The sequence below is a fragment of the Manis pentadactyla genome, chromosome 4 (assembly GCF_030020395.1).
Source record: "Manis pentadactyla isolate mManPen7 chromosome 4, mManPen7.hap1, whole genome shotgun sequence".
Lineage (NCBI taxonomy): Eukaryota > Metazoa > Chordata > Mammalia > Pholidota > Manidae > Manis > Manis pentadactyla.
In genome coordinates this window covers 922,449-938,090 of record NC_080022.1, presented here as the reverse complement: position 1 = coordinate 938,090, position 15,642 = coordinate 922,449, and the positions used below count along the sequence as shown (strand labels likewise).

General features: G+C 60.5%; 1 protein-coding gene across 3 annotated transcripts in view; it reads right to left on the bottom strand.

The window, feature by feature from the left end:
- Nucleotides 1-11,437, bottom strand: part of PRKCZ (protein kinase C zeta) — a 103,505-nt gene extending 92,068 nt beyond the window's left edge. The window contains exons 1-4 of one of the 3 annotated variants that reach the window (XM_057499620.1): nt 11,412-11,437; nt 5,665-5,786; nt 4,857-4,946; nt 3,242-3,292 (exon numbers count right to left, since the gene is read on the bottom strand). In XM_057499620.1, coding sequence (XP_057355603.1) covers nt 3,242-3,292; nt 4,857-4,946; nt 5,665-5,786; nt 11,412-11,422 — 274 coding nt within the window. In that variant the 5' untranslated portion in view covers nt 11,423-11,437. Of the gene's footprint in view, nt 1-3,241; nt 3,293-4,856; nt 4,947-5,664; nt 5,787-8,975; nt 9,435-9,681; nt 9,916-11,411 lie in introns of those variants that run through there. The other 2 variants (XM_036882634.2, XM_057499619.1) reach the window with 2 other exon arrangements.
- Nucleotides 11,438-15,642: the final 4,205 nt, after the last annotated feature.

Here is a 15,642-nt window from a genome sequence, read left to right as displayed (position 1 = left end):
ATTGCCCTGGTCTAGCTTGGATTAACACATAGTCTACAGGCACACACCTGATCATCTACATTTGCTCTCTTACAACACTAAACTATGTTTTCTACCTTTATTTTGTATCTACCTTCCACTTCAGCATTTTACTAAAAATAATAATAATAAAGAGAGAAATGTGGTATCCACATATAAATCAAGTATAAAAACCAAATGAGTATTCATATTTGAACTGACTGTTTATAGTTCATAATGCATGAGCAAAACCGAAAGTTTCTGTGATGACTGCCCTTGTACTGTTCACTATGTAACTTATTCACTATGTAAGAATTTGTTCTCCATGTAAGAACTTGTTTGTTATGCCTCAGAAGATTGGAGACTGATGAAAATTAGGCTTGGGGTGGATTAATGAATGTGCATTGAGCATTGACTCCCCTATACAGAATTTTATTGTCGTTAACAACCATTTGATCAATAAATATGAGAGATGCCCTCACAAAAAAAAAAAAAAAAAAAAAAAGGACAGACTTCCAATGGTAAAATAAATAAGTAACCGGGATGTAATGTATAGCGTAAGGAATATAGTCAAGATATTGCAACAGCTTGGTAGGGCGATAGCTGGAACCTGGAATTATGTATATAAATGTTCTACCACTGTGTTGTACACTTGAAACTAATGTAATGTAATACTGTGTATCAACTACCCTTCAATAAAAAATAATTATTTAAAAAAAAAAAAAATACCATGCAACCATCTAAATTCAGACTGACAACCCAGACAGAATGTGCTGGAAGGTATCTCACTGAAAGTGACCACAGGCTCAACTGGTGCCACGTGGCCCTTCAGGCTGCTGGTGCCCAGGTGCTGCCATCCGCTCATCCATCGTCAGTCCTTCCAGCGCCCCCCCGTGGTCCCGACTCTGCTCGCAGCACAACAGCATCCCACACACATGGCCTGCTCCCCCCATGAGGGTGGTGCTGTCTGGCTGGACAGTGGCGAGCAGGACACTTAGTCCACGGTGGCCACCGGGCATCCCAGCTGCTAAAACCAAGCCCAAAGACTGAAACGCCAGAGAGAACATGGAGGTCAGGCCCCAGAAGGTGTTCTGTCCACACTCCGGGCCCTCAAGGTGAGGGCGGTCCTCCCTCAGGGCCGCCCGGCCAGGACACTGCCCCAGGAGCTGCACCATGAGCAGGAAGCCCACTCCCTGCCACGCTCACTGCCCCAAGAGGATGGAATGTTCTGCCACAAAGCTGAGTGGCCCCAAAGCCTCAGGACCGGCCCGGTAAGCATCTCAAGGATGTGTTTTTGTGCCTGAGATGTCTTTGTGTGAAGCTTGCCACATTCTCCACATTCCCCCCGGGTGACACAGCCACTGCCCGTGTGCCACTCCCTGCTACCTGCAGCAGAGACGCCAAGCCCCCAGACGCCCATGGCCCCCACACCCCCCACTCCAGCACATCACAGGCTGAGCCAATGCCAGTCACCACACCTGAGACTGGGCATGAAGGTGCACCAGGTCAGCACCCACGGCAGGGGTGCAAAGAGGGTGCCGGGGCCGTGGACAGGAAGGGCCCAAGATTGGCCAGCACCGCAGAGGCCGGGACAGGGCTGAGACCCGATGAACACTGCGGGGGCCTCCCTTGGGACAAGGAAGCTGTCATCTGGCCAAAGCCATCCAGGCGGCAAACAGCCGGCTGCAGGACCCTTTAGAGAGCAGAGGGCTACCCTGACCTTTCTTGTGTAGAGCTGACCTTATTTTTTTACATATCAAAAACAACATGTGAACTGTGAGAAGCGTGACACTACTTTTTCAGGGTGCACACCCCTTTCCACAGAACGTCAGTGCCCCAGAGGGAGGGTCATGGGTGGGGACCAGGACTCTGAAGCCCACGTGCCTGCGGACCACCGACGGGCTGCCCCACTTGCCCGGGGCTCCTACAGGCCGTCTTGGCTGCGAGCAGCACAACTAAACATGTGCGTCTGCTTGCCCGGGGGGGCCCGGCCATCTCCACCACCCGAGCTGGGTCGCCGGGTTCTTACCCACGTGGCCTCTGGTGCAGCTTCACCCTCAAGCTGCGCCCCCACCTGCCACTGCCGACAGGCACTATTCAGCACCAGCTGACACCACGTACTTACTTACATATCTCACCTGTCACCTGCCTCCCAGCTGGACACACCAGGGCTCATGCCATCATCCTGTCCAGCCGGTGAGGGAGGCGCCCAGTGCCATGCACACAGAGAAAACCAGGGCCGAGTGAAGGAATGTGCCCCCCGAGCCTCCTCACACTCTCCCACGCTCTCCAAAACTGCCCCTCACATCCACCCCTGCACCCACCTGCTTTGGGCCCCTCAGGGCCCCTGTTCTTCAGGAGACCCCAGGGTCAGGCCCCAACCACGAGCCTCTCTCTCTCTTGCTCCGACAACCTTCTCCATCCTGAGGAACCCCAAATCTCTCTTCACTGACTTCTCCCCTAAACTCAGACTCACACCAACTACCCACTTGACACCTGCACAGGCCCCACAGGCAAGAGCTCAGCACGGCCTCTGCCCATATCTGCTCCCACCCAACACGGGGCACCGCCAGCTCCCAGTGCCAGCGCCCAGGCCAGGAGCCTGACCCAGCGCTGACCTGGGGTCCCCTGCAGGAAGGGGCTGAGTCCCCTGAGCCACACTAGCAGCCCCCTCTGTCCAGTGCTCCCCATTACCAGAGACGGTGCAGCACCAGGCCAGGAGGGTCTGCTGGCTGGTGGGCAATTTCTCCATGCCCTGCCGTATGGGCACTCTGCCATGAAGGACAAGTGGGCAGCAAACTGCTCCAGCCTGCCTGGGGTCCAGTAGCCCCCAGGGTGAGGTCAGAGGCTCCCTGCTGGACCCACTCATTCTGGGCTCCATTTCCTACCAGCAGACCCAGGTGCAGACCCCCACCTCACCCCTGGGGACCAGTACGGACTGGGGAGAGGGCCAATGCCCAGGCTGGGCAGAGCTGCAGGCGGGCCTCCATGCGGAGCAGCAACTCACCGTCTCGGCCTGGGCCCTCCCTCGGGCCCCGACAGCCAAGCCTCTGATGGCGGCGTCTGAGAGCCGGCGCACACCCCCTGGTGAAGGACACACACAGGGGCGACCCGCACGGGCCTGGCCAGCTGCTCGCTCTGCCTTCAGACACTTCACATAAGCCGTGGGCCCCATGAAGCCCGAGCCACCTTCCTGCCCGTAAGCGGCAAAGGAGTGAGAGTCAGAGTGAAGGGCTGTACTCACCGTCTTCTCCGGGACAAGGCATGCCTGGCTGCTCGGGGGCGCTGGGGAAAACTGGAAGAGAGAAAGGAGTCATTGCCTGCAACAGGCGGCCGCCCACAGCGGCCTCACGGCCCTGCTCAGGGCCTGCCGACCACACGGAATCTGAGGCGAGGCCCACATTGCCATAGAACACCTACTCAAAGGAGATGCTCACTAAGGCAACAGCCTGGACACCCAAGTACACCTACGGACGCTAAATTTCCTTATAAGACTTCAACGTGCACTGAAAATTTCAGGGGAAAAAGCAGGGAGCTCTGGCTAATGGGCCCATCTGAGCAGAACTTCTGTTTTGTAGTAAAAAATGCAGAAACGGGAAAGACCTGCACTTACTTTGAAAATAGACACTTGAAAGTGCATTACATTCCATTTATTCATACTCAAGACAGTTCAAAATTAAATATTCTAAAATAGACCCTGGGCTGGGGGGTGTTATGCTCGGTGAGGAAGGCCGGGTGGGGAGGGACGGGTGCCAGGTGATTTAACTTGTGCAAAACTGAAGGAACAAAACAGCAGCAGACTCACAGAACGCAAGAATGGACTAACAGTTACCAAAGGGAAAGGGACTGGGGAGGATGGGTGGGGAGGGAGGGAGAAGGGGATTAAGGGGCATTACGATTTGCACACATAATGTAGGGGGTGGGGGGCCACAGGTAAGGCAGTACAACACAGAGAAGACAAGTAGTGACTCTATAGCGTCTTACTACGCTGATGGACAGTGACTGTAACGGGGTATGTGGGGGGGGGACATGGTGATGGGGGGAGTCTAGTAACCACAAGGTTGCCCATGTGATTTTATATTAATGATACCAAAATAAAAAAAAAATAGACCCTGGGCTTCCACAGTAAATTATTATAACAGACGCTTAAAATGTCCCTGGAACAACCTTCCTAGAAAACCAAGTGAATTTTGAAGCAACGTCACAGCTTTCAACACGGAGAGGCAATACACAAATGCTCATTGCCGTAACAAAGCAGACTACCTCGGGTCTGAGCTTTAAGCCACGTTTATATGATGAGCTACAAAAATCGGGCATTTGACCCACTGCCCACCCAGTGCTGGAGGGGCAGCGATCAGACGGGGAGTGGCGGGAGGCTTGCCACTCCGGCCCAGCCCTGGACTTGCTGCCCACGCCCACATGCCTAGCCAGGAGTCCCAGTTGGCTGCCACAGACACCAAAACTGCTGTCTCGGGCCCACAGACACTCCACTGGACTCTGACAGTGCTGGGGAGCACAGGCTGAAGACCCCAACCTGGCTACCTGCTCTGCCCACTGCCCTGGGCCCTGTGGCACCCAGTGATGGCAGCCCCAGAATCGAGGGCAACTGGGACGAACAAGGACCAGGCGTCCTGTGTCCAGAGAGAAGACGGCTTACTGAGCTCCAGCAACAGCAATTTTCCTTTGGGTGGGTAAGATGCCAGGGACCATCAAGCCCCAAAGGCCCTATGCCCCACATCCGGACACTCTGGCATCCGAAGGTTTCAGCCGGATCCTCCGGCCCCCGTGGTCAGCAAGGACCTGGGCTCCACCCACCCAGGTCGCAGTGGGACCACCCCGCTGCCCCAGCCGCCACTGACCATGAATGATGAGCCCTTCATCTCTGCGCTGACAGGCCAGGCGGAAGGCCTCCACCAGCTCCATCTGGGAGGACACCGTGCAGGGGTCACCTGGGGGGGCGAGACATCGCTGAGACCATGGCAGACCTACGGCAAAGGGGTCCCACTCCACGTCAGGAGGGCAGAGCTCGCTGCTCGGACTGGCCGGCCAACAGCTGGAGGGCGGAGACCAGCAGTGGGACCAGCGAGCCCACAGCCCCGGCCCCTTCTCAGAACCAAGCCTCCCCTGAAGGGAGGTGAGTCCATAGGGAGCCAAAGCCGGCTGCAGTGGAGGGAGGCACATTCCCCTATGGCCAGTCCCACGCTGAAGGGAAAGGGGCCCACTCCTGCCACCAGACAGGGTGCAGGAACCATGGAACCAACACCCCTTGAGGCCCAACTTCGACCGACAGCTGCCAGCCAGCCATGCAGAAGGCGTTCCACACTGCCTCCTGGCCAGAACAGGCCCAAGCTCACCCACCCCTTTCCCTGAGAAAACGGAGGGCCACCCTTCACATCACCCACCAGAAAAGCCCGAAATGGGAGAAAGGAAGGCCAAGTGAGGAGGGGGAGGACCCGAGGGCCCCCGCCCAGAGGCACCTCCCTTCCCCCCAGAGCGCTCCCTCTCTGTGCTGCAGCCAGCCTCCTCCAGAACGGTTTCCCGCCCCTCCTCCAGGAAGCTGGCTGCTAACCAGTTAATCCCACGGTGGTGTCTCCCTGTGAAGGGGCCGCACCACTTGGTTCAAGGAAGATATGGAGGTTTTGGGCGGGGGGATGTGGCCACAGCTACCTTCACTGTCCACCCACTTGAGGGTGAAGGGGTCCCCCTGGGGCAGCCTGCACATCGTTCTCACTTCATCACAGAGCTCGGGGAAGGTCGTCGCGGGGTCCAAGCTGGTGATCAGCATGTCCCTGGGGCAGAGAGGACGCAGACATGGTTCATCAGAAGCACAGTCAACACGCTAAACGCTGCTTATTAGCTGAGATACTGATTAAATAACTGAAACTTCCTCAAAGAAAATAGTACAGATCATCGAGTAGAACCACCAGCCACGGTTTTTTAAAAGCACCAGTGCCCTTTTGAGGAAAGGAAAGCGCTGACCTGGTACCTGGATGCGAAGAAGCCAGGGGGCAGGGGCAGGAAGCACGGGCCAGGCACCAGGCTCAGGGCCCCCCAAAGGTCACCAGGGGGGTGTGGGCGGGGTGGACGCCCTCGGCCTCATTAATCCTTCCCCCAGCACAGGTAACCTAACATGGGAGGCAGCTCTTTTAAACCCTTTGGTGGGGCTGTAACATCATTCCAGACATGAGTTTTTGAAAAGCAAGTCACACGGGGGCCTCTTATCTCTTCATCCAAAAACGAGGTGAGCCTGGATGGCTGGAGACAGCTCGGGGGTGAGGGTCACCCTCTGAGGACAGGCTCTTCACTGGGAGGCCACCGGCACGGGAATCAAGGCAGGGAGGGGCCCAGAAGCAGCCCACAGAGCAAAGGCTGGCGCTGACCCAGGCGGCGCTCCCACTGAAACCCGAGCAGGAGCCACACCCTCTCGGAAGATCCTGAGGCTTCCGCATCTGACATAACCAGAGGGCAGAGCCTGGAGAGGTCCGAGGGGGCACAACACCCCAAAGGACGGCAGTAGAGGGTCGGTGCGGTGTCTGCGCCGCTGCCTTCCAAGCTCCACCAAACACGCGCTGGCTAAGGAAGTCTGCCCCAGAGGCAGTAAGTCCTGGGCGTCCTGGGCCCCCAGGACCCTGTGCCTCTCTGCTGGGCACCTGCCCAAGGGTCTCCCTCACCTAGGGCGAGATGGTCCCCAGCTGCAGCCCCTCCTGCTGGAACTGGCCATCTGCTCTTAAGACCCTGGGCACCCCCAGTGCCCCCCCACTCTCCAGGAGAGTAATGGATCTCATCTTCACTGCAGCCTGCAGTGTCTGCACAGATAGACCCCTGAGGCACAGAGGGGTCACGTGCCCCACCAGTGCAGGCCCCAGACACCAAGCCCCCACCCCACCTACCCCGTCAGCCTACAGTCTCCTGGACCTGCTACCCACACTGCCAGGAACACTCGTCACCTGACCCAGTGTCCGCCAGTCCTGCTGCCACAAACTCTAGAAGTCGGGGTCTGACACCCATTCACCTTCGACCTTCCCTGCCCACGTCCTCCCCCTGGAGTTCTGCCCCCAAGCAGAAGCTGGTGCTCCTCTGGGAGCGGTGGGAGGGCCCAGCACAGCTGCTTCTGTGACCTTAGAAGAGCAGCGTCCACGACTCACCTGGCACAGCAGGGTCCCCAAACCCGGCCCCCGCCCGGACTCTGCTGGAACCCCGTGAAAGCCCAGGGGCTGCCATCCCCCAGACCCCCCCACCAGGCCCAGCTCGCAAGCCTCTGGAGGGCTGCCAAGGGCAGGCAAGGGTGCCCAGGAGAAGCCGCGCCTCGTGAGGGCAGCTGAAGGCCCTACACTTTTAAGAACAGCACCTTCAGCGTGTCTGACCCGCACCTCGCCCCCTACTGCCCTAAACAACCTCCCTCCGGGCAGGGGGCAGGAGGGAGAATTTCACTTGGAGCCAGGGGCCCAGGAGCGAGTAAGGATCGCGGCGGATGCCCCCTGCAGCCATCTTCCCTGCGGCGCTCTGAGTTCAAAGCTTCCTGATTGGACTCCAGCAGTTGTGGGTAAAACTGTAACATTTCCAGAGCATCTTCGCCTGGCTTTAGTGTGTCTGCATATCATAGGCGTTCAGAGGTGGAACGCAGTGTGGCTTTAGTGCGTTTGCATCATTGCTCAGGGGCGGAGAGAAGTTCATCTCCCTATCGGTGGGTAATTACCTGGGCACAGGGGGGCTGATCTGTGCCAGTGAGGGGGGGGCCGGTTTTTGCTTCTGCAGGGGCAGGAAAGAGGGAAGACCCCGGACTGGAGTTTGTAAGCAATAGACAGGTTTTAAACTTTATTTCTCCCTTTGACTGATTTCGGTTTTTGGAGGTATTTTGCCCCGGGATCTCCTGTGCCCGGATTCACAGCAGTCCAGCCCCTTGGGAGAGCCTCCGACGCAGGGAACCTTGGGAGGAGCAGGCCCGGGGGGGGGGTGAGGAGGGGGGCAGCAGCCAAGCCCCTCAGTACCGGCAGCCTGGGGCAGAAAAGAGACGGGGCGGGAGAGGAAGCCGAGCAGGGAGGGAAGGAGGCAGACGCAGGGGAGGGCCGGCCCGGGGGCGCACAGGCGGCCAGCGGCGGACAGGGGAGCGCGCGGCCTCCTCGGCCCAGGAACCGGACTCCACGGGTCCCATCACTGGGTAACCGAAGCTCTCTGCGCGGGCGGGGCTGCTCCAGCCGGGAGTCCCGGGGCTCCGCCTCCCCCCTGGAGGGCGCGGGGCAGGAGCGGCCTGGCCCGGCCTGGGGGTCCCGCCCCCTCCCGCCCCACCCACCGCTCCGCCGCGCGAGGACTTCCTCTCGGTAAGGGCTGCCTCTGATTTTGCACAAAGCCGCCAGCTGCCCGGTTCCTGGCCCCTGGCTGGCCGTGTTGACGGGCCCTCCACAGCGCACCGACGGGCCCGCCAAGATGCGCTGGCCCCGGGCCAGGCTGAGGCCGGCGTCTGTCCGCAGCCCACCTTCCGGGCCAGAAGACGGGGCTCCCCGGCCTCTTCAGGCAGGCCGGCCGACCAACGCCGAGAATCCCTTCCCTCCGGTTCTGCCACCAACTCCCCCACGCGGGCGACCCGCTGGGGATGGCAAAGAGGGCAAAAGAGGCCTGGCCAGAGACGCCGTGGGGCGCCTCAGGAGGTCAAGAACCCCAAGCCCTTCTCGGGTGGGAGGACACCAGGCAGGTGGAGCTCTGCGGGGACCCCCGAGGAATGCCCCTATAGACACGGCCAAGGTCACCGCAGGGCTGGCTTTTACTCCCACCGCCTCCCAACAGGAGTGGCAACCCTTGGGGCAGCCAGGTGGGGTTTGGGGGCTCCTGGAGACCAACACCGGTGGTCTGCAGCGGTCTGCCTGCAGCGCTTCTACTCTGCCCAAGAGACGGGGCATATGCTGGCCTCGGAGCAGCCCCTTCCCCCGCCAGGGCCAAGTGCCCAGCTCTGCCCCGCCCAGCCAGGTGCTCCAGCCACTGACCCCTGTGAGGTGCCTGCTCGTCCCATTTCACACGAGAGGTCGGGTCCGGGGCGCGGAGAAAGCGCAGGGCTCAGCGTCAGGAAGGTCGGGTCCCCAACACACGCAGGCGGCCGGGAGCCTCCCGGGGACCCTCCAATTGCACAACCACAGACGGCTCGCCAGGCCTCGCCTTCACCTGCGTCGCTAAACTTGTCTTAAACTGAGACCTCTTAACGGGAAATTCGGAAAAAGTTTAAGAAATCCTGATTTTTAAAAGTCTGCCAGCGGTTTTCACAATTTAACAAAAACTTTAGTCCTTACAGGCTCTCGGCCTTCATGTCTCGCCCTTTTCCACGGAAAACATCAACACTGGGTCCGGGACCGCGCGGAGAAGCCCGACCCCCGCGCCGGGGGGTTCGCCAGACAAGTCGGGTCCCAGGAACACCTCCCCCGGATGGGGAGACCCGCGCGGACGCCCGCGCCCTCGGCGCTCGGAGCAGGTCCGGGGACCCCGGGTTCGGCCCCGCCCTGCCCACGAGGATTTCCGCGGGTGACGTTCAAGGGCGCTCGGAGCGCTGCCTCTCCCGGGGCGCCTCTAGGCGCCAGCGCGTCGACACCTCCCGGGACGCCCCGGGGCCCGGTGTGGCCTCGCTGTCTCCTCCCTCCCGCGCCGCTGCCGGGAGCCCCGGGCCCCAGCGCGCCCCCCGCCGTCGGGCGCGGCCCTCACCCGCTGTAGTGCGCCTTCAGGCGGATGCGGCCGCTGTGGCGGACGGGGCTTCCGTACATCTTGGGACCCGTCCTGCTGGGCATGGCGCTCCGCCGGCCTCCGTCAGCTCCACGCCCCGGGCGCTCGGGCCATGGCGCGGGCCCCAGGGGCCCCAGGTGCGGCGGCGGCGGGACGCGAAGGGAGCGCGCGGCTCGGGCACCGAGGAGCGCAGCTCCGCCAACTCCGCGAACTTGGGAGGTGCGCGGGGCGGGGCGCGCACTAAGTCCCGGCGTCAGGCCCCGCAGGGGCAAGGAGGGGGGGTGCGAACATGGCCGACGCGAGGCTCCGGGCGGCCAATCGGCGGGGCGGGCGGTCCGGGGCGGGGGCGGTGGCACCTGCGGCCAATGAGGACGAGGCGGGGCGGCCACCTGGGCCAATCCCCGGGGTACGCCGCGGCCGCGGCCCAATGGCCCTGCGCGGGGCGGCCTACCTGTCGTGCGGGCGTGGCCCACCTGCGGCCAATGGGAGCGCGCGCGGCCCGGCTCTGCCCGGCAACCCAGAGCGGCGCCCTTCGCCCGCCCGCGCGCGCGTCCCGTCGGAGAGGTGGGCTCCGATCGCGGCCCCGGGAGCGGCCTCTGCTCTGCAGCGCCCCGAACCCTGTCGGAAATGCCCGCCCTCGGCTGCCCCGTGCAGCCCAGCCGCACTGACTCCAGCAATCTGTCCCGAAAGCCGGGTAATTCGGGGGCGCGCGCGAGCCCCAAAGCCGCCCGTCTAGCGGATAGCGCGGAGGGGTCACTGGTGACGCGAGGGGCGGGGGCCGCGGCCAGAGGAGCCCTGCCTCCTGGGGGGACGCCTCCATCCAGAGCAGCGCGAGACCCGCGCGCGGCCACATCACACCTGCGGACGCCAGGCTGCGAGGAGCTCGGGGCTCAGCTGGTTCCCCCGCCCAGCCGTCCTCGCCGTGCGGAAAGGGCCCGCAGCCGGGGAGGCTTGTCCGCACTCACGAGCCGGCAGCCTCTGGCCCACTCGCCGCATTTGCCCAGCTCACCCCTCATCTTCATTTCCGAATCCACGACCTCTGGGTCTTGCTCCCTCCGTGGCCTTTGTCTGGACAGTTGCCTTCGAACACCACGCCCCCCTCGGGGGCCTGCATCCCGGGCACCCCCCTCTCCTCCCCGCACCGCCGCCTGGTGGCTGTAAATCCGCGGAAAGGAACCCTGGGGCAAAATACTTCTAAACACTGAAATCAGTCAAAGGGAGAAATAAAAGTTTAAAACCCGTTTATTGCTTACAAACTGCAGTCCCGGGCCTTCCCTCTTTCCTGCTCCAGAAGCAAAACTGGCCCTCCACCACCCCTCTCAGGTGGTGATTAGCCCTCGGTGCCCAGGTAATTACCCGTTGATATGGAGATGAACTCCACAATGGTGCAAACGCCCTAAAGCCATACTTCTCTCCACCCTTAGCGCCCGTTGATACGCAGAGGTACTAAAGCCAGGCGAGATATTCTGGAAATACTACAATTTTACCCACAGTGGCATCCACGGAGCCCAAGTCCGCCGTTTGCAGGACCTCACCTGGGCACCGAATGGGCACCCTGGCATTCTCCCCGCCATCAAGCTCTGCTAAGCAATGGCCCCCAATGGCCCGCCCAGTCCCACGAAGCCCCCTCTGGAGGGGGTGAGAATCACTGGGTGGTTTTCTGGCCACCCCTTTGGGGCCTTGAGGGCAGAGGGCTCGGTCCAGCTGCATACCTGGTGACCATTTGCTCCCAAATTTCCGGCCACTTCCTCTTCCGGGCGGGGCGGGGACCGGGACGCGGTCAGACGGGCCCTGCTGTATCCCCAGGGCGTGTCCGGGCATCCGCACACCAGGGAATGGAGGAATGAGTGGGTGAGGACCCCTCGGAAGTGCCTGGAAGTCGTCCCCCCAGGACTTGGGCCGTGTACGGAGCTGGCCGAGTAGGGACACCGCCTTCCCGCCTGCAGTCTGCACAGGAACAAGGTGGGGCGGGAGGAGCAGGAGGTGACCTGGGACACATCTGGGGGCGGGCCCTTTTCTCTCAGCGTCCCTCCCCCTCCGGCCTCTCCCTTGCTTCCATAATTACAACATCTATTGTTTGCAAATGAAGAAGTACAAAGATGTTTGTGTGTTTTAACTGATTATAAAAGCGCCAGAGGCTTATTTCAAAACGTCCGCCACACAGAAAGGTGTCTGGAGAGAGCCCTGGGGACCTGCCTCCCTGCCCTCCTGGCAGCCTAGCTGGCCCGGTGGGACACCAGGGGAAGCCACCAGCCTTCTGTCCCTCTCTTGTCCCCTGGGGCCCCAGGATGGAGGTGCAGGAGGCTACCTGGCTACTTCCCACCAGGTGTGGGGTTGGTGGGGGGAGGAGGTGGCTGGGCGGCTAGAGGGGGGCTGCATGGCCCCAGCCCAGGTCCCCCCAAGACCACGCCTGGCTCACCTGATTTCCTTTTGAGAGACGCTCCTTCTGACGATTCTCCATGATGACTCTGAGGTGCTTCAGGTGAATAGTGAAAGCCAGGCAGCGTTTATGCTCAGGGGGCTCAGCAAATGAAACCACAGGCCTTCCAGGGGGTGTTGGCCATTACTACTCCCTGTGGGGTCCCTCCCCAGAACCCCGTCCAGGGGGAACCCTTCCTCAGCAAATCTCATGGGCTGCATTTGTGCCTGCTCAGTGCTTGGGACAGTCCAGAAAGATGACTGCCAGATGCTGACATCTCCGTCCCTGGGTTGGGTCATGGGCCAGGTGTGAGACTGACCCTGTTGGGTGGCAGGAAGAGCCCAGGAAGCTTGTGGCTGTGCGGGGTGACAACAGATGTTTCCTGTCTGTGTCATAGGTCACAAGACTTAAGAGAAACTGGTTCACATGACGACATTCACTGCTCTGTTCATTCATTCATTCCATGGACCAGGAGCAGTGCTAGGATATGGCGGTGAGTCGGCCAGATGTGGCTGGTCCCTCATGAAAAGTGCATGCCGATGGGGTGACAGGCCACTGTCAGTGGGCCACACAGAGCAGGTCTGACAGGTCCCTGGAAGACAGGCTGGCTCTGGGCTGGAGGATGTGTGGGGCGACGTAGGAGAGCAGGGCAGACAGGTGGGCTGCCTGTGCTAAGGCCCACTTCCGGAGAGCAGGGTGGTCTGGAGTGCAGAAAGGCAAGGCCATGGAACTGCAGAGCAGACCACCAGGGGCCTTGTGGGCTACGCTCAGGAGGGGGCCGGGCCGGAAAAGGCTGCAGCGTCCCGTTGTGCAAGGTCCTGCCCAGGAGTGGGAGAGGGACGTCTGAGTCTCTGCAGGTGTCTGGGTCTGGGTGTGAGCCTGCGTGGGTCTCCTGGCTTTAGTACATCTGCGTATCAACAGGCATTCAGAGGTGGACAGAGGTGTGGCTTTAGTGCATTTGCATCATTCCTCAAGGGGTGGAGAGACGTTCTTCTCCTTATCAGTGGGTAATTACCTGGGCAATGAGGGCTTATCTGGACCTGAGAGGTGAGGGGGAGGACCGGTTTTGCTTCTGGAGCAGGAGAGAAGATCCAGGACTGCAGTTTGTAAGCAATAAACGGATTTTAAACTTTGTTTCTCCCTTTGACTGATTTTGGTTTTTAGAGGTATTTTGCCCCAGAATTTCCTCTCCTTGGACTTACAGCCTGTGTGCTGTGTCTGTGCACGGTGCGTGTCTGCAGGTGTGACTGTCTGTGCATCCACGTGCCAGGAACCATTTATTGCCCCCGTGGCTCCAAGTCCAGCACTTACTACCTGGGACCATAGATAGAGTTCCTTCCAGAGGGGTCCAGGGTTCTCAGGCTGGGCACCACCGACGTTTGGGCTGGATCATTCGTCTTGGGGGTGCCTGGCTCTGCGGGGTGAGCGCAGCCCTGTCCTCCTCCCCCCACCACTGGCAGCCCCAACCCTCCTTCCAGTCAGCGAGGCGCTGTGTTTTGCCAGTAGAGGGCGCGGGAGGGACGCAGCGGGCGGCGGGGGAGCTGCACTCACTGGTGGTGGGACCAGGGTTCTGGGGTGCAGGCTGAGGGCGTCTGGGGGGGACGCCCCCGCCTGAACCCCGGGACCCCTTCCAAGCCCACCTCTCCATGGATGCCTCTCCTCGGGGCCATGCCACCCTCTGCTCAGCAACTCCACTTACAGCCAGTTCCCCCAGCTTAGGACCACCGTGAGGCTCCCATCCACCGACGACCCCCACAGATGTGGTCGGCATGCACAGGCTCATGTCTGCGTGGAGGCCTCCCAGCGTCCTTGTGTGCAATCTGTGTGTATTGCATGTACCTGCATGCATGTCTGTATGTGTGTCTGCGTGGAGGCCTCCATGCGTCCCTTGCGTGTTGTGTGAACCTGTGTGCGTGTCTGTGTGTGTGTCCTCACGGAGGAGGTGCTGGATGAGGACAGCAAGGGAGGGCCTCCTGTCCAGGGGCTGGAACAGGCTGGATGCTGCTGCGTGGGCACTGCCCACACGCTCACCCGCTGAGTTCCCAGCAGAAGCTGCAGCCTCTTTGTCCCATTGCACAGGGGCCGACCCGAAGGCACGACACCCTCACAGGTGACACCCAGCACCAGGCACCATGGCACGTCCCCAGGATGTGGATATCAGCCCCGTTCCCTGAATGAGGACACTGGGGATCAGGGTGGCCCTGTGCTTGCGCAGGGCTGGCACATGTCATGGCGAGCCCTGCCCAGGCCAGCCGGCATATGCTGCACACTTGTCCCAGGTAGACGTGTCCATGGAGTGGAACCCCTCCTCGGGGACTGAGACGAGCCAGCGAGCACCAGAGGGTGTGTGCTTCTGGTCACATGCTGCAGGTGACGGCTGCTGAGGCTGGATTCTGTCCTTCTGGCCCATCCGCTCACTGCCTGGGATTATATTTAAAGCCGAAAGTGAGCCTGAGTGCCCCCAGCACCACGGTCACCATGGCAATGCCACAGCGCTCTGCAGGGGCTGCCTGCGAGCATTATTTTAGCCACAAGAAAATCATGTTTAACTGGAATCAACCCAGGGAGACAGCAGCAGTGTAGGATGGGTCTACAACTGCTGGGGAGCCCCTGTACCCCGGGCATCTGTCCCCCAGCAAGGGCGGGGCCTGTGAACCCTGGCCACAGGCTCGGGTTGTGAGATGCACACTCACTGGTCCAAACTCAGTAAGTGGACACGGAGACAGAGAGGACAGCGGAGCGAGGCTTTAATGACGGCCTTGCACGATCGGGTGTCTGGTGGGCAGGCACACCTGGGGCTGTTGGCGCCAACTACTTTATTTCCTAGCACGCGAGTCTCTCCCTTGGCTCCTCATTGGCTGAGTCCTGCAGGGTCCACATTCTGTCCCGGACGTCGCCTAAGCCAGTTGTACCCACAGTGGACCCTCTCTTACATTTGTCTTAATTTCATTGGTAGGTTTAAAAAACTCGAACAGGTATAGCCAGGCCCTTACCAATTTCCCCCACCCCAACTCTCAGCCTGAGCAGCTTCCTGGCATCTTTTCCACCATGTGGCCCTTGGTTAATACGTTACTGTTAAAACGTCTAAACCTCCTGGTGAGAATAAATCACATTTAGGTTTTATGCTTTTTCTAACAGGGTCCGCCAGGCCCTGGTGGGGCACCCCTGCTGATCACACCCTCCCTATTCTTCGCATTTTACTCAAAGACTGAGACGCAGCCCGCAGGTGGGGGTGGCCTGAAGCCCAGCATTGTTTATAAACTCCAGGGTCAGGCTTCCAGGCTGCCCCTGGGGAGGAACAGCTGAAGCCCAGCTCAGTTCGTCCTGGGAAGGGTGTGGAGCCTCACGTGTGGCACTGTGACCTGTAGTCCCAGAAGGCAAGGTGACAGACACATCCTGAGCCTTGGACGTGTCTGTGTCCTGCTGCCTCACCCTTCCATCCCGTATTAAGGAATGGGGCCCTAGCCTGGGCAGTGTGGGACTGGACAGGCAGTCACCCCGTCCCTGCAGTGCGGGGCCCTTCT